The sequence below is a fragment of the Salmo salar genome, chromosome 01 (genome assembly GCF_965601325.2).
Source record: "Salmo salar chromosome 01, fSalSal1, whole genome shotgun sequence".
NCBI lineage: Eukaryota > Metazoa > Chordata > Actinopteri > Salmoniformes > Salmonidae > Salmo > Salmo salar.
In genome coordinates this window covers 96,164,638-96,183,813 of record NC_138291.1, presented here as the reverse complement: position 1 = coordinate 96,183,813, position 19,176 = coordinate 96,164,638, and the positions used below count along the sequence as shown (strand labels likewise).

The 19,176-nt window shown below is 43.8% G+C and overlaps 1 protein-coding gene across 1 annotated transcript in view; it reads left to right on the top strand.

Moving 5' to 3' along the window:
- The window catches only part of LOC106610487 (protein TANC2-like), a gene marked incomplete at its 5' end in the record, with an annotated part of 120,141 nt that overhangs the window by 29,854 nt on the left and 71,111 nt on the right, over positions 1 to 19,176 (top strand). The window contains 3 exons of the mRNA XM_045724542.2: positions 35 to 183; positions 13,113 to 13,317; positions 17,350 to 17,598. Of these exons, the coding sequence (XP_045580498.2) occupies positions 35 to 183; positions 13,113 to 13,317; positions 17,350 to 17,598 (603 nt within the window). The remainder of the gene's footprint in view (positions 1 to 34; positions 184 to 13,112; positions 13,318 to 17,349; positions 17,599 to 19,176) is intronic.

The window sequence follows — 19,176 nt, the reverse complement described above, 5'->3', positions numbered from 1 at the left end:
CGCTCTCTTCCTCTCTCCTTCTCTCTGTCTATAGGGGAGTCAAGCAGGGAGCTGGGCCCCCCTCCTTCGGTGGATGAGGCAGCCAACACATTGATGACGCGGCTGGGCTTCCTGTTGGGAGACAAAACTAGTGAGGGGCCAGACGGAGAACATTACAGCATGGACGAACCAGACAATAGACAGGTGTGTGTGTGTGTGTGTGTGTGTGTGTGTGTGTGTGTGTGTGTGTGTGTGTGTGTGTGTGTGTGTGTGTGTGTGTGTGTGTGTGTGTGTGTGTGTGTGTGTGTGTGTGTGTGTGTGTGGTGTGTGTGTGTGTGTGTGTGTGTGTGTGTGTGTGTGTGTGTGTGTGTGTGTGTGTGTGTGTGTGTGTGTGTGTGTGTGTGTGTGTGTGTGTGTGTGTGTGTGTGTGTGTGTGTGTGTGTGTGTGTGTGTGTGTGTGTGTGTGTGTGTGTGTGTGTGTGTGTGTGTGTGTGTGTGTGTGTGTGTGTGTGTGTGTGTGTGTGTGTGTGTGTGTGTGTGTGTGTGTGTGTGTGTGTGTGTGTGTGTGTGTGTGTGTGTGTGTGTGTGTGTGTGTGTGTGTGTGTGTGTGTGTGTGTGTGTGTGTGTGTGTGTGTGTGTGTGTGTGTGTGTGTGTGTGTGGCCATCCCACAATGCTAACCCCTCCTCTCTCTACTACTGCTATCACTGAGGAAATGTTGCTGGGGAGGAAAAATGTCTCTCCATATTCATGATATCTTGAGATTCCATTCTGTGTTCCTCTATTTCTGATCCCATTTGGGAAACAGTTAAGAACAAATTCTTATTTACAATGACAGCCTACCCCGGCAAAACCCAGACGACGCTGGGCCAATTGTGCGCCACGCTATGGGACTCCCAATCACGGCCGGATGTGATACAGTCTGGATTTGAACCAGGGACTGTAGTGTCACCTCTTGCACTGAGATGCAGTGCCTTAGACCGCTGGGCACCACTTAGGAGCCCAGACATACCTGGGATGTAATGACTTCCCTTTACCTGACAGTTTGATGAGCTTCTTGTTTACAGCCTGGTGCTATACATCTCTGTAAGCCAAGTCCACAGATAAAAAAGAAACTCACTAAATTGCACTTTACATTCCCAATTTGTCAGTTTCTCAAAGCATAAACTCTTCCGCCCTAATTAGGCCATTATATAACAAAGTTCCTAGATTATTTATTCAGCTCGACACATCAAAACTTCAAAAAAGTTGTCATTCGTTAATATATTCTGCTACTTTAGTGTGCTGATAACCAGCAGGTTGATTTAGCCTCATATTTCTCTCACCACTGACTGAACCTCGGCTGCTAAATGGCTTTTAGATATATACATGTACATGTACAGTGCCTTCAGAAAGTATTCACACCCCTTTACTTTTTCCACATTTTGTTGTGGGATTAAAATGGATTTAATTGTAATTCTTTGTCAACGATCTACACAAAATACTCTTTCAGAAAAATGGAAGAAAAATGTGAACATTTGCAAAACATTTCTGAAAAATAAAACGCTAATATATCTTCATTAAATTAGTATTCAACCCACTGAGTAGACCTTTGGCAGTGATTACAGCTGTGAGTCTTTCTGGGTAAGTCTCTAAGAGCTTTGCACACCTAGATTGTACAATATTTGCACATTATTCTTTAAAAAATGATTCATCCTCTGTCAAGTTGGTTGTTGAACATTGCTAGACAGCCATTTCCAAGTCTTACCATAGAGCTGATTTAACCCTTGTATTGTCTTAAGGGTCAAAAATGACCCGCCACTATGTTAAACAGCAGAGAAAGCCCCCTAAATTATATTTTTTCAGCTTGAAATTTTATAACTTTTCCTAGAGTGAACCCAACATTAGAAAAAGTGAAACATCGCCTTTGTTCATATTTCCATGAAAGCTGTACACCACCAGGGTACAACGATTGTCTTAGGGTCCTTTTTGACCCGGCAGTTATAAAATAATTTACACACCACGAAAACCACAAAGACACACACACACACACACACACACACACACACACACACACACACACACACACACACACACACACACACACACACACACACACACAATGATACATTGAGGTTATGTGTGCTACTGATTGAACTCAGCCAGCAGCTCCTGAAGAGGAAGATCACCATGGTTTGCACAGTTAGAAAGAACAAGCCTGAGCTCCCCCTGCACTCCTCACGACAAGGAGGAGAGAGGCCTTCTCATCAAAGTTTGCCTTCACCCCCACTACCACTCTAGTTTCTTACCTCCAAAAGAGGAACAAGAATGTGGTCCTCCTGATCACAATGCACAAAACGGCTGAGATCGGTGATCGTAAGGACAGGAAGCCAGCCATCATCCTGGACTACAACACAACAAAGGAGGTGTGGACAACCTGGACAAGGTGATTGGAACTTACAGCTGCTGGAGGATGACTGCCCACTGGCTCCTGGTCATCTTCCATAACATCATTGATGTGTCCTCATACAATGCCTTTGTGATATGGAACAAGATCAACCCTACCTGGATGCCTGATAAGCGGAACAAGAGGAGGGTGTTCCTGGACCTGCTGGGAAAGGCACTTGTTACCCCACACATTCAAAGAAGGAAGTGCCTCCCCCGCACAGCAGCCTCTGCAGCGCTTGTGAAAGCTGTTCAAGGGGCTGAATCTTGTCCTGATCCACCTGAGGCTGCAGCTGGCAAGAGGAGGAGATGCCAATTCTGCTCCCCAAAGAAGGACTGTAAAACAAATACTATGTGCTGCACATGTGAGAAATACATCTGCAAAGTCCATGCACACACACTTGCATACTGTCCTACATGTGCTAATTAGAGTTGATTGATTTATGTTCTTCACATTTTTGTAACTATTATCTTATTTTATTTGTATTGATTGTTTTTGTTTATACACCTTGTGGGTGGGGGCAATGGTTAACAAAATGGGACAAGACTAGTATTTTGTAGTTGAGTTCCTCATTGTACATGTAATGGAGTGTGTAACTGGCTGCAGGCAAGTCAGGAGCAGGAGAGCAGAAATGGATAGCAAACGGAGCCCTTTATTGAGGCGAACAAAACACGGCATTCAGAAAACTAAACACACATGGGTTACAATAACCCGGCGCAAACCAGCCTGGAGTACACATATATTTACACATAACAATTACACACACAGACATGGGGGAAACAGAGGGTTATATGCAAGTAATGAGGGAATGCAAACCAGGTGTGCGGGGAAAACAAGACCAATCCAATGGAAAATGAAAGGTGGATCGGCGATGGCTAGAAGACCGGTAACATCGAACGCCGCTCGAACAAGGAGGGACCGACTTTGGCGGAAGTCGTGACAGTACAGTATATAAGAATATGTTACTATGTTGCCAAAAAAGTTCAAGACTGTTATTGTTTCCCTTCAATAAAATGCAATAAAAACTACTTTCTGAACATTCCTGCTACTTTCTTAGGCTACACAAGTGCTATCTCTTGCTAAAAAATGTATTTTTACACTTATGTAGTACCTTTAGCAATAATAATAATAATACAACTCTACTTTAGTAAAGAAAACAATTATGACAGGTGTGTTGTAATAAAAACGAGTGGTGTCCATTAAATGCTGTCTTTCTGCGTAGTGAAGAGGGAAAACACAGATATTCACAAAGTTTGTGATGAATGACAGGTTATTTCTTCATGCAAAATAGATTTGGGGTTTAAAATTCAATTAAGCTGCTTTATTTTAGGGGTTTAGTGAAGGCGGGTCATTTTTTACCCTTAGGACAAGGGGAGTATACAGAATATTAAGACTATACAAGGGGTAAATCAAAACAGTATCTAGGCCACTCAGGAACATTCAATGTTGTATTGTTAAGAAACTTCAGTGTAGATTTGGCCTTGTATTTTTGATTATTGTCCTGCTGAAAGGTGAATTCATCTCCCAGTGTCTGTTGGAAAGCAGACTTTCCTCTAGGATGTTGCCTGTGCTTAGCTCTATTCCGTTTCTTTTATCATAAAAAACTCCCTAGTCCTTGCCGATGACAAGCATACCCATAAAATGATGCAGCCACCACCATGCTTGACAATATAAAGAGTGGTACTCAGTGATGTGTTGCATTTGTCCCATATATAACGCATTGTATTCAGGACAAAGTTAATTTCTTTGCTACATTTTTTGCTGTTTTACTTTAGTACCTTATTGCAAACAGGATGCATGTTTTGGAATATTTTTTATTCTGTACAGGCTTCCTTATTTTCACTCTGTCATTTGATCCATCCTCAGTTTTCTTCTATCACAGCCAACTATGGACCTGTTTTAAAGTCACCATTGCCCTCATGGTGAAATCCCTGAGTGGCTACCTTCCTCTCTAGGAACTGAGCTAGGAAGGACGCCTATATCTTTGTAGTGACTGTGTATATTGATATGCCATCCAAAGTGTAATTAATAACTTCACCATGCTCAAAGGGATATTCAATGTCTGTATATATTTTTTCTCTCCCATCTACCAATAGGTGCCCTTTGGCATGGGCGAGCACTGCAAAATAAATGCACACATACATGTTATTCAATCATTGCACCCACACTTCTCACGTGCGTCAACAAACGTCTGCATAGAACACTAAAATAGAACTTGGTTCTATTTATGGCACTTGACGCGCTGCCCTCTCCCATCTCCTCATTGGTTTAGCTAGCTAGCTAAATTGCCATAGATGTTTAATGCTTTTCGACCTGTCCCCAAATTAATATAGATGGTTCAGAGTTCATTTTGATTTTTCAACCTGCGGACGCACGTGTACGAGAGGTGTTGTCAGCATGTGAGGGACCTTACAGATAATTGTATGTGTGGGGTACAGAGATGAGGTAGTCATTCAATATCATGTTAAACACTATTATTGCAACTTATTATGTGACTTGTGTATAACACATTTTTACTCTTGAACTTATTTAGGCTTGCCATAACATAGGGGTTGAATCCTTATTGACTCAAGACATTTTAGCTTTTCAATTTTTATTAATTTGTAAACATTTGAAAAAACATAATTACACTTTGACATTATGGGGTATTGTGTGTAGGCCTGTGACTAATTTAAATTCAGGCTGTAAATAAAACAAAAAATCAAGGGTTGTGTATACAGAAAGTATACTTTTTCCACATTTTGTTTTATTTACAGCCTGAATTTACAGCTCCAGATAGTCAACTAGTGTAAAGAAAAAATGTAAATTTTATTTTCTTTCAAAAACAAGGACATTTCTAAGTGACCCAAAACTTATACACACACTACCATTAAAAGGTTTTGGGTCACTTAGAAATGTCCTTGTTTTTGAGAGAAAATTAAATTTAAATAACGTCAAATTGATCAGAAATACAGTGTAGACATTGTTGATGTGGTAAGTGACTATTGTAGCTGGAAACGGCATCTTTTTTTATGGAATATCTACATAGGCGTACAGAGGCCCATTATCAGCAACCATCACTCCTGTGTTCCAATGGCATGTTGTGTTAGCTAATCCAAGTTTATCATTTTAAATTATAATTGATCATTAGAAAACCTATTTTGCAATTATGTTAGCACAGCTGAAAACTGTTGTTCTGATTAAAGAAGCAGTACAACTGGCCTTCTTTAGACTAATTGAGTATCTGGAGCATCAGCATTTGTGGGTTCGATTTCAGGCTCAAAATGGCTAGAAACAAATAACTTTCTTCTGAAACTCGTCAGTCTATTCTTGTTCTTGGAAATGAAGGCTATTCCACATGAGAAATTGCCAAGAAACTGAAGATCTCGTACAAGGCTGTGTACTACTCCCTTCACAGGGAGAGTTCCTCTGTCCAGTGTCTGTGTTCTTTTGCCCATCTTATTATTTTATTTTTATTGGCCAGTCTGAGATATGTTTTTTTCTTTGCAACTCTGCCTAGAAGGCCAGCTACCCTGAGTCACCTCTTCACTGTTGACGTTGAGACTGGTGTTTTGCAGGTACTATTTAATGAAGCTGCCAGTTGAGGACTTGTGAGGCATGTTTCTCAAACTAGACACTCTAATGAACTTGTCCTCTTGCTCAGGTGTGCACCGGGGCCTCGCACTCCTCTTTCCATTCTGGTTAGAGAAAGTTTGCGCTGTTCTGTGAAGGGACTAATACACAGCGTTGTACGAGATCTTCAGTTTCTTGGCAATTTCTTGGCAAAATTACCTTTTTAAGCAATACATCAGACACCCTGCGTTCTCTACCTCAAACCTAATTAGAGAGCGAGAAAGAGAGCGAGAGAGAGATGGCCGGTCTACCATGGCAGAGGAACATCAAAGCTCCAGGCATTAACAGTTTCTGACAGAGAGTACATAGTGGCAGAATACCTGAATATGGTGACTGACTGACTATATACAGACTCAGTGAGTATGGCCTTGCTATTGAGAAAGGCCACCATAGGCAGAGCTGGCTCTCAAGAGAAGACAGGCTATGTGCACACTGCACTTCCTAGCCTCCTGCCAAATGTATGACCATATTAAAAACACATATTTCCCTCAGATTACACAGACTCACATTTAAAAAATAAAAAATACATCTAATTTTGATAAACTCCCATATCTATTAGGTGAAATAACAGTGTGCCATCACAGCAGCAATATTTGTAAACCTGTTGCCACAAGAAAAGGGCAACCAGTGAACAAACACCATTATAAATACAACCCATATTTATGTTTATTTATTTTCCCTGTTGTACTTTAACTATTTGCACATTGTTACAACACTATATATAGCCATAATATGACATTTGAAATGTCTTTATTCTTTTTGGAACGTTTGAGTTTAGTGTTTACTGTTCATTTTTTATTATTTATTTGACTTTTGTTTATTATCTATTTCACTTGCTTTGTTAATGTAAACATATGTTTCCCATGCCAATAAAGCTCCTTGATTTGAATTGAATTGAGAGATTGTCATCATGATGAAATGACCCCCCCTGGACTGAATGGTGGAGAGTTGTGGTGTTACATGTTGCTTTAGCTAGATATATTACGGACTGTATAGGTATGGACTGACGCAGTGTGGCTAACCAATTAGACTGGTGGAGCTTGCTAGCTGTTAGTGGTGTTATACTGTAGTGGTGTTTTCCTTTAGTGGTGTTATACTGTAGTGGTGTTTTCCTTTAGTGGTGTTATACTGTAGTGGTGTTATGCTGTAGTGGTGTTTTCCTTTAGTGGTGTTATACTGTAGTGGTGTTATACTGTAGTGGTGTTATACTGTAGTGGTGTTATACTGTAGTGGTGTTATGCTGTAGTGGTGTTTTCCTTTAGTGGTGTTTTCCTTTAGTGGTGTTATACTGTAGTGGTGTTATACTGTAGTGGTGTTATGCTGTAGTGGTGTTATGCTGTAGTGGTGTTATGCTGTAGTGGTGTTATGCTGTTGTGGTGTTATACTGTAGTGGTGTTATTCTGTAGTGGTGTTATGCTGTAGTGGTGTTATGCTGTAGTTGTGTTATGCTGTAGTTGTGTTATGCTGTAGTGGTGTTATGCTGTAGTGGTGTTATGCTGTAGTGGTGTTATGCTGTTGTGGTGTTATGCTGTAGTGGTGTTATGCTGTAGTGGTGTTATGCTGTAGTGGTGTTATGCTGTAGTGGTGTTATGCTGTTGTGGTGTTATACTGTAGTGGTGTTATGCTGTAGTGGTGTTATACTGTAGTGGTGTTACGCTGTAGTGGTGTTACACTGTAGTGATGTTATACTGTAGTGGTGTTATGCTGTAGTGGTGGTATGTTGTAGTGGTGTTATGCTGTAGTGGTGGTATGCTGTAGTGGTGGTATGCTGTAGTGGTGGTATGTTGTAGTGGTGTTATACTGTAGTTGTGTTATACTGTAGTGGTGGTATGCTGTAGTGGTGGTATGCTGTAGTGGTGTTATGCTGTAGTGGTGTTATACTGTAGTGGTGTTATACTGTAGTGGTGTTATACTGTAGTGGTGTTATACTGTAGTGGTGGGGTGTATAGAGAGATATGTAAGAGAGGTTCATTAAAGAATGTAGGGAATAGGGTGCCATTTTGGATGCATTCTGTGACTCATCGTTGACCCCTGCCATGTGTGCTCCCTCTATAAAGTCACATATTTCCATATTTCCTTACTTTCCTTATATATATACACTGCTCAAAAAAATAAAGGGAACACTTAAACAGCACAATCTAACTCCAAGTCAATCACACTTCTGTGAAATCAAACTATCCACTTAGGAAGCAACACTGATTGACAATAAATTGCACATGCTGTTGTGCAAATGGAATAGACAACAGGTGGAAATTATAGGCAATTAGCAAGACACCCCCAATAAAGGAGTGGTTCTGCAGGTGGGGACCACAGACCACTTCTCAGTTCCTATGCTTCCTGGCTGATGTTTTGGTCACTTTTGAATGCTGGTGGTGCTTTCACTCTAGTGGTAGCATGAGACGGAGTCTACAAACCACACAAGTGGCTCAGGTAGTGCAGCTCATCCAGGATGGCACATCAATGCGAGCTGTGGCAAGAAGGTTTGCTGTGTCTGTCAGCGTAGTGTCCAGAGCATGGAGGCGCTACCAGGAGACAGGCCAGTACATCAGGAGACGTGGAGGAGGCCGTAGGAGGGCAACAACCCTCCTACGTGCAAGGAGGAGCAGGAGGAGCACTGCCAGAGCCCTGCATAATGACCTCCAGCAGGCCACAAATGTGCATGTGTCTGCTCAAACGGTCAGAAACAGACTCCATGAGGGCCCGACGTCCACAGGTGGAGGTTGTGCTTACAGCCCAACACCGTGCAGGACGTTTGGCATTTGCCAGAGAACACCAAGATTGGCAAATTCGCCACTGGCGCCCTGTGCTCTTCACAGATGAAAGCAGGTTCACACTGAGCACATGACAGACGTGACAGAGTCTGGAGACGCCGTGGAGAACGTTCTGCTGCCTGCAACATCCTCCAGCATGACCGGTTTGGCGGTGGGTCAGTCATGGTGTGGGGTGGCATTTCTTTCGGGGGCCGCACAGCCCTCCATGTGCTCGCCAGAGGTAGCCTAACTGCCATTAGGTACCGAGATGAGATCCTCAGACCCCTTGTGAGACCATATGCTGGTGCGGTTGGCCCTGGGTTCCTCCTAATGCAAGACAATGCTAGACCTCATGTGGCTGGAGTGTGTCAGCAGTTCCTGCAAGAGGGAGGCATTGATGCTATGGACTGGCCCGCCCGTTCCCCAAACCTGAATCCAATTGAGCACATCTGGGACATCATGTCTCGCTCCATCCACCAATGCCACATTGCACCACAGACTGTCCAGGAGTTGGCGGATGCTTTAGTCCAGGTCTGGGAGGAGATCCCTCAGGAGACCACCCGCCACCTCATCAGGAACATGCCCAGGTGTTGTAGGGAGGTCATACAGGCACGTGGAGGCCACACACACTACTGAGCCTCATTTTGACTTGTTTTAAGGACATTACATCAAAGTTGGATCAGCCTGTAGTGTGGTTTTCCACTTTAATTTTGAGTGTGTCTCCAAATCCAGACCTCCATGGGTTGATAAATTGGATTTCCATTGATTATTTTTGTGTGCTTTTGTTGTTCGCACATTCAACTATGTAAAGATAAAAGTATTTAATAAGATTATTTCTTTCATTCAGATCTAGGATGTGTTGTTTAAGTGTTCCCTTCATTTTTTTGAGCAGTATATATATTTGGTAAGGAAATGTGACTTTGTAGAGGGAGCACACATGGCAGGGGTCAATATATATATATATATATGGTAAGGAAAAACAGCTAATGTTGGGTTTTTTATCCATGAAAAGACATTGAGCCCCTCAAGGGCGGCAATATGAGGATACGAAATGATACGTTTTTCTATTACCCTTAAATCAATATACAATAAACCTTCAGTTGGGCTGCAGTAGGTAGATTCTTACAGTAGCTGGGATCTCTTCAGGATAGCTAAAGCCTACTGACTGAGGGAAGAGGGTGACCTTTCTTTATCTCCAAAAAGACGGCCATTAATTGCCTCTCCCCTCTCCTTCCCTCCACATCTCCACCTCTTCTTCCTCTCCTCCCCTCCACATCCCCACCCCTTCTACCTCTCCTCCCCTCCACATCCCCACCTCTTCTACCTCTCCTCCCCTCCACATCCCCACCTCTTCTACCTCTCCTCCCCTCCACATCCCCACCACTTCTACCTCTCCTCCCCTCCACATCCCCACCTCTTCTACCTCCCCTCCACATCCCCACCTCTTCTACCTCTCCTCCCCTCCACATCCCCACCTCTTCTACCTCGCCTTCCCTCCACATCCCCACCTCTTCTACCTCTCCTCCCCTCCACATCCCCACCTCTTCTACCTCTCCTCCCCTCCACATCCCCACCACTTCTACCTCTCCTCCCCTCCACATCCCCACCTCTTCTACCTCTCCTCCCCTCCACATCCCCACCTCTTCTACCTCTCCTCCCCTCCACATCCCCACCTCTTCTACCTCTCCTCCCCACCGCTTTCCTCCATCTACCTACCACCCCTCCACCTACAACTGCTCTACCCCTCCTCTACTCCTCCCCTCCACATCCCCACCGCTTTCCTCCATCTACCTACCACCCCTCCACCTACCACTGCTCTACCCCTCCTCTACTCCTCCCCTCCACATCCCCACCGCTTTCCTCCATCTACCTACCACCCCTCCACCTACCACTGCTCTACCCCTCCTCTACTCCACCCCTCCATCACTCCACCCCTCCATCACTCCTCCCCTCCTCCTCTCCACCCCTCCATCACTTCTTCCCTTCCTCTTCCCCACCTCTCCTCCCCTCCACCTCCCCACCTCTTCACTTCTCCTCCCCTCCTCCTCCCCACCCCTCCACCCCTCCATCACTCCTCCCCACCTCTTCACTTCTCCTCCCCTCCTCCTCTACCTCTCCACCCCTCCACCTTTTCACCCCTCCATCACTCCACCCCTCCATCACTCCTCCCCAACTCTCCACCCCTCCATCACTTCTTCCCTTCCTCCTCCCCACCTCTCCACCCCTCCATCACTCCTCCCCTCCACCTCCCCACCTCTTCACTTCTCCTCCCCTCCTCCTCCCCACCCCTCCACCTCTCCACCCCTCCGTCACTCCTCCCCTCCACCTCCCCACCTCTCCACCCCTCCACCTCTCCACCCCTCCATCACTCCTCCGCTCCACCTCCCCACCTCTTCACCTCTCTACCTCTTCTCCCACCTCCTCCAACTCTCCACCTTAGCAAGGCAAAGATCCAATGATCAAAGTTCAATCCAATTCTACTGTGCTTTTTAAGGTCAGATGGTCAGACTAACACACAGAGGAAGCGTCCCAAATGCAGTGCACTACACTACCTATGCAGTGCACTACATTTGAAGTATTGCACTATATAGGGATTAGGGTGCCATTTGGGACTTATCCAGAGTGCGCTAGCCCAGCAGATAGAGGTTTTGCTGCTTGCTGTGTGTGTATGTTTTCTGCTAGCCTCTCACAGACCTACCCAGTTGACTGGCCTCTTCCATACGCTGAGTACAGGGGTCAGCTCTCACTGGGCAGCCTGCACAACTCCATGACTGTACTAGGCCCAGCCCATCTCGGGGGAGGGGAGGAGACGGGGATGAGAGGGAACACGTAACAGGCACCATGCAACCTGACTGACCTGGCTCTCTGCTGTCCTATCACTACAGCTCTGACCAGGAAGACCAGGGATGGTCTGAGTGTTTCAGTTACTGGCTACCAAGGAGGCTAAGCAGAAGTACAGTTGAGTCTATGGGAGGGCGTGTGAGGGGAAGCCAAGTCAAGTCTATTTGTCAAATGCACATGATACACAGTATAATGAAATGCTGACTACAGGTTCACCTCTCAACAATGTGACATAATAATGAAATGCTGACTTCAGATTCACCTCTCAACAATGTGACATAATAATGAAATGCTGACTACAGGTTCACCTCTCAACAATGTGACATAATAATGAAATGCTGACTACAGGTTCACCTCTCAACAATGTGACATAATAATGAAATGCTGCAATCTCATTGGAATAAAAATGTAGTACATTTAACAGAAATATAAATATAAAAAGGCACTCAAACTCATTTACAGTTGAATATTTACAGTAGGATATTGACAGTGGGATATTGACAGTAGGATAATGACAGTATAATGTTTACAGTAGTACATTTACAATATGATATTGACAGTAGGATATTGACAGTGGGATATTGACAGTAGGATAATGACAGTATAATGTTTACAGTAGTACATTTACAATAGGATATTGACAGTAGGATATTGACAGTAGGATATTTACAGTGGGATATTGACAGTAGGATAATGACAGTGTAATGTTTACAGTAGTACATTTACAATAGGATATTGACAGTAGGATATTGATAGTAGTATATTTACAGTAGAATAATGACAGTATAATATTTACAGGCAGGATATTGACAGTGGGATACTGGCAGTAGGATATTGACAATAGGATGATGACAGTAGGATATTTACAGTAGGCTGTAGGACAGGATGATATTTGCACAATAAAACCATTTTTTAAGCACTTCGGCAAGGGATTTTACCTCGAAGCCCCTCATACCCCCCTTAGTGAACTGAGCGGCACTTCTACCTTTGACCTTACCCCATAAACACAGTCATTATTTGAGTGAGTGAGTGAGTGAGCGAGCGAGCGTGTATATTAGCCATGCCAGAATTCTTCTCTCCCTGTGGTGCCCTCTCTGAGCTGACATCAGGGAAGGGCACGGCAGGGGGTCACAGTAAAATGTAACAGGTAACATCCAATGGGAGGAGGGCCACAGCAACATTGTGACAGGCTCTGTCCAATGGGAGCAGGGCATAGCAGGGTCAGGAAGTGTTTATTCATTCTGCTGCTAGATATAAGCAGGGTCAGGAAGTGTTTAAAGCTCTCTCTCTCTCTCACTCAGCAATGCTGTGGAATCATTCTGCTGCTAGATATAAAATGGAAGCTTCAGTACTGCTGGTTCCTGACAATGATAAACCTACACAGAAACCTATGGAGACTCAACATGTGACTACTTCCTCCTTTCCTATTGATGTGGCCTCAATTGTGTTGGTGTTCTGGGCTGTGTTGTAACTAGTACTGTCATCTGACTCTGTGTTTCTCCTCCAGGGCCTGGCTGCTAACCAGAGGCTCAGTCCATGCTCCACCCTGACCAGCAGCACAGCCTCCCCCCCGGCCGGCTCACCCTGCTCCACCCTAGCGCCTGGCGCTGATGGTGCCATGCCCACGGGTAACCAGGATAATAAGGACCACGCCTACGGATCTGTCTCAAGCCCCACCTCCACCCTGGAGAGCCGGGACAGCGGCATCATCGGTGAGGGGGATGGACTATATACACACACATATGCACATCGTAAGAAACGCACACGCGCATACACACTCAAAAACACACGCACACACTCAGAACACAAAACCCTGTTTATTCATTAGAGAAAACAGGACACAGTATATCAGAGAACAGAATATCAGTCGGATAGCTGTTCATGTGCAGAATACTACAGACATTTACATGACTGGTTGTGTTGTTGGGTCATTGAGCATGGTCGTAGCAAAGGCAACTCTAGCCCTTGATCATATCTCTCAGTTCCATTACATTACACATAAGAGTCATTGGACGAAGGGGTCTGAACATTAACATACAACACTTGCATTACGGTTTTGGAAGCATAAGGACCTTATCTTTCATATTAGCAAGTATTAATTTTCTAGAAAACAAAACGTTAAACACCTTTATAGGGTTAGTGTTCCCACATGGCCATATCTCCATGTTACAGTGCATGTTTACTGAAGACAGAAGGAAGACAGAGGGACGACCTGTGTTAATTAGCTATCTACAGTAGCATTTTCCGAACACCTATGTGTAATGGAAGAAGGCCACCAGAAACTTGTTGTCACTGAAATATACTATCGGCTAAAATTGTGATAAAACCTGTTAAACCGTAGTACAGTAAGTGTGTTTTTTGCATTTGTGAAATTATTTGGATGTAATATGAAAGTTAAAGGCTTTATGTTACAGACCTATATCCTGCCCTGCCTTTCTAAAGTCTTCAAAAGCCAAGTGAACAAACAGATCACCGACCATCTCGAATCCCACCGTACCTTCTCCGCTATGCAATCTGGTTTCCCAGCTGGTCACGGGTGCACCTCAGCCACACTCAAGGTCCTAAACGATATCATAACCACCATCGATAAAAAACAGTACTGTGCAGCCGTCTTCATCGACCTGGCCAAGGCTTTCGACTCTGTCAATCACCATATTCTTATCGGCAGACTTAACAGCCTTGGTTTCTCTAATGACTGCCTCGCCTGGTTCACTAACTACTTCCCAGATAGAGTTCAATATGTCAAATCGGAGGGCCTGTTGTCCGGACCTCTGGCAGTCTCTATGGGGGTGCCACAGGGTTCAATTCTCGGGCCGACTCTTTTCTCTGTATATATCAATGATGTCGCTCTTGCTGCGGGTGATTCTTTAATCCACCTCTATGCAGACGACACCATTCTGTATACATCTGACCCTTCTTTGGACACTGTGTTAACAAACCTTCAAACGAGCTTCAATGCCATACAACACTCCTTCCGTGGCCTCCAACTGCTCTTAAACGCTAGTAAAACTAAATGCATGCTCTTCAACCGATCGCTGCCCACACCCGCCTGCCCGCCTAGCATCACTACTCTGGACGGTTCTGACTAGAATATGTGGACAACTGTAAATACCTAGGTGTCTGGCTAGACTGTAAACTCTCCTTCCAGACTCATATTAAGCATCTCCAATCCAAAATTAAATCTAGAATCGGCTTCCTATTTCGCAACAACTCCTCCTTCACTCATATTGCCAAACATACCTTCGTAAAACTGACTATCCTGCCGATCCTTGACTTTGGCGATGTCATTTACAAAATAGCCTCCACCACTCTACTCAGCAAATTGGATGCAGTCTATCACAGTGCCATCCAGTTTGTCACCAAAGCCCCATATACTACCCACCACTGCGACCTGTATGCTCTCGTTGGCTGGTCCTCGCTACATATTCATCTCCAAATCCACTGGCTCCAGGTCATCGATAAGTCTTTGCTAGGTAAAGCTCCGCCTTATCTCAGCTCACTGGTCACCATAGCAACACCCACCCGTAGCACGCGCTCCAGCAGATATATTTCACTGTTCATCCCCAAAGCCAACACCTCCTTTGGCTGCCTTTCCTTCCAGTTCACTGCTGCCAATGACTGGAATAAATTGCAGAAATCACTGAAGCTGGAGACTTATATCTCCCTCACTAACTTCAAGCGTCGGCTGTCAGAGCAGCTTACCGATCGCTGCAGCTGTACACAGCCCATCTGTAAATAGCCCATCCAACCAACTACCTACCTCATCCCCATATTCTTATTTTTTTCTGCTCTTTTGCACGTCAGTACTTCTACTTGCACATCCTCATCTGCACATCTATCACTCCAGTGTTAATTGCTAAATTGTAATTACTAGGCCACTATGGCATATTTATAGCCTTACCTCCTTACTTAATTTGCACACACTGTATACAGATTTTCTATTGTGTTATTGACTGTGTGTTTGTTTATTCCATGTGTAACTGTTTGTTTCGTACTGCTTTGCTTTATCTTGGCCAGGTTGCAGTTGTAAATGAAAACGTGTTCTCAACGGGCCTACCTGGTTAAATAAAGGTGAAATTAAAATAAAATAAAAAATGTTTCTGGAACCCGAATTGCAATTGAGAGTCGATTCACGTTTAGATGGAGTCTGTCTGTTTTGTCTTCCAGAGACTGTCTATGTTAGGCTCCTTAACCTCTCTGGGCTAGGTGGGACGCAAGCGCTTGCGTCCCACCTACTCAACAGCCAGTTGAATCCCGTGACGCATTATTCAAATACCTTACAAATGCTATTACTTCAATTTCTCAAACATATGACTATTTTACACATTTTTAAAGACAAGACTCTCGTTAATCTAACCACACTGTCCGATTTCAAAAAGGCTTTACAACGAAAGCAAAACATTAGATTATGTCAGCAGAGTACCCAGCCATAAATAATCAGACACCCATTTTTCAAGCTAGCATATAATGTCACATAAACCCAAACCACAGCTAAATGCAGCACTAACCTTTGATGATCTTCATCAGATGACAATCTTAGGACATTATGTTATACAATACATGCATGTCTGTTCAATCAAGTTCATATTTATATCAAAAACCAGCTTTTTACATTAGCATGTGACTAGCATGTGACTAGCATTCCCACCGAACACTTCCGGTGAATTTACTAAATTACTCACGATAAACGTTCACAAAAAACATAACAATTATTTTAAGAATTATAGATGCAGAACTCCTATTTGCACTCGATATGTCCGATTTTAAAATAGCTTTTCAGGTGAAAGCACATTTTGCAATATTCTAAGTAGATAGCCCGGCATCACAGGGCTAGCTATTTAGACACCCAGCAAGTTTAGCACTCACCAAAGTCAGATTTACTATAAGAAAAATGTTATTACCTTTGCTGTTCTTCGTCAGAATGCACTCCCAGGACTTCTACTTCAATAACAAATGTTGGTTTGGTCCCAAATAATCCATTGTTATATCCAAATAGCGGCTTTTTGTTCGTGCGTTCAAGACACTATCCGAAAGGGTAAAGAAGGGTGACGAGCACGGCGCATTTCGTGACAAAAAAATTCTAAATATTCCATTACCGTACTTCGAAGCATGTCAACCGCTGTTTAAAATCAATTTTTATGCCATTTTTCTCGTAAAAAAGCGATAATATTCCGACCGGGAAAGCGTGTATACATACAAAGAGAGAGAAAATAAAAACATCTCGTGCACGAGCCTGAGTCTCAGAGTACTCTGACCGGCCACTATCCAAACGCGATAATGTGTTTCAGCCTGGGGCTGCCTCGATATCATTCAGCTTTTTCCCGGGCTCTGAGAGCCTATGGGAGCCGTAGGAAGTGTCACGTTACAGCAAAGATCCTCAGTCTTCAATAAACAGAGACAAGAAGAACAAGATCTTGTCAGAGAGGGCACTTCCTGTAAGGAATCTTCTCAGGTTTTTGCCTGCCATATGAGTTCTGTTATACTCACAGACACCATTCAAACAGTTTTAGAAACTTTAGGGTGTTTTCTATCCAAAGCCAATAATTATATGCATATTCTAGTTACTGGGCAGGAGTAGTAACCAGATTAAATCGGGTACGTTTTTTTATCCGGCCGTGTCAATACTGCCCCCTAGCCCTAACAGGTTTTAAGAGTACATCTTGGGCTAAGGCAACCCTTCCTTCACCCTTCCTTCATTCTCACACCACTCTCCTCTACTCACGTTGTTCCTTCCTTCCTTCCAGCCACCCTGACTACCTACCCTGAGAACGCTGAGCGTGGGGGTAAATACAGTGAGGGGGGTTTCTCGCGGGGCAGTAACCTGAAGCTGTGGCAGAGCCAGAAGTCTGGTATGGATTCGTTCCTGTACCGTGTGGATGAGAACATGGCTGCCTCCACCTACAGCCTCAACAAGATCCCAGAGAGACACCTGGACAGCATGTCTGCTCACTCCACCCCTCTGTGCCTCATGCCTCGCCCTAACTCTGTCGCAGGTGAGTCACATGCGCCGAATACAACAGGTGAAGAAAAAAAATGTAAAGAAAATGTAAGATTGAAAAAAAAAGAAAGTGACAATGCATGGATAATAAACAGAGTAGCAGCAGTAAGTGTTAAGTAAAAAATAGAACAAATAATTGAACAGCAGCAGTAAAATAGAGAGTAGCAGCAGCGTAAAAGAGGGGTCTGGGTAGCCCTTTGATTAGCTGTTCAGGAGTCTTATGGCTTGGGGGGTAGAAGCTGTTAAGAAGCCTTTTGGACCTCGACTTGGTGCTCCGGTACTGCTTGCCATGCGGTAGCAGAGAGAACAGTCTATGACTAGGGTGGCTAGAGTCTTTGACAATTTTTAGGGCCTTCCTCTGACACCGCCTGATATAGAGGTCCTGGATTGCAGGAAGCTTGGCCCCAGTGATGTACTGGGCCATATGCACTACTCTCTGTAGTGTCAGCTCATGCTCATGTACATGTCCTGGTAATCCGTCTGGCCCTGCGGCCTTGTGAATATTGACCTGTTTAAAGGTCGGCTACAGATAGCATTATTACACATTCGTCCGGAACAGCTAATGCTCTCATGCATGCTTCAGTGTTGCTTGCCTCGGAGTGAGCATAGAAGTTATTTAGCTCATCAGCGTAGTTGTTGATGAAGTTTGCTGCACTCGCCACAAGTCCTCATGCTTCAGGTGTAACCTGTGCTTGCTTGGGCCAGCTCTCTTTTTGATGGAAGGCTTTAGACCGTCCTCCTTGTATGACTGATGGAGGTCAGGTGAGTTTTACTGATGCTGAAAGACAAATTCCAGATACAAATATTTTGGCATTATTATACAATAGATAGCCATAATCACGGTCAGACACACCTGGCTAACTTGATCGGTAATGTAATCACCTGGTGAAGTGGAGTCTTTTTTTTAGACATGCCTTCTTAACAATGAACCATAATCCTAATCCATAGAGCACTAGCATTATACAAACCGATTGAATAGGTTCGATGTTATCTAGTTAGCTAGCTAACATTAGGCTATAACTAGCAATGCAAAATGGCATTCATAGATAACGTTACTACAGACAGATCATAAACGTAATGTTAACTAGCGAGCCAGCCATCTACGGTCAACTAGCTAGCTAACAGTAAGCTTTAACTTTGGGTCTTTTGTTTAGACATGCAGCTCGCTAGCTAACTAAACAATGAACCAACATAATCCCAATCCATAGAGTACTAGCAAAATACAAACCAATTGTCATAGCTAGCTAATGTTAACCGAATAGGTTCAATGTTAGTTAGTTAGTTAGTTAGCTAGCTAACATTAGGCTATAATTAGCAATGCGAAATGGCATTCTGAGATAACGTTACTACACACAGATCACACAGATGTTACACACAGATTTTAACTAGCGACATCTAACGTCAGCTAGCTGGCATCTAGCACACTCAGACGAGAGTGCTCTGAAATAGATACTTGCATAGTTGAGTCTTTTGTAAAAAAAATTCTACACAATACATTTTTTTTAAAGCCGCGTTAGACAGGATTACCTACACAAGCTGACCAGCTCAAATAGACAGAAGTGTGCTATATGGC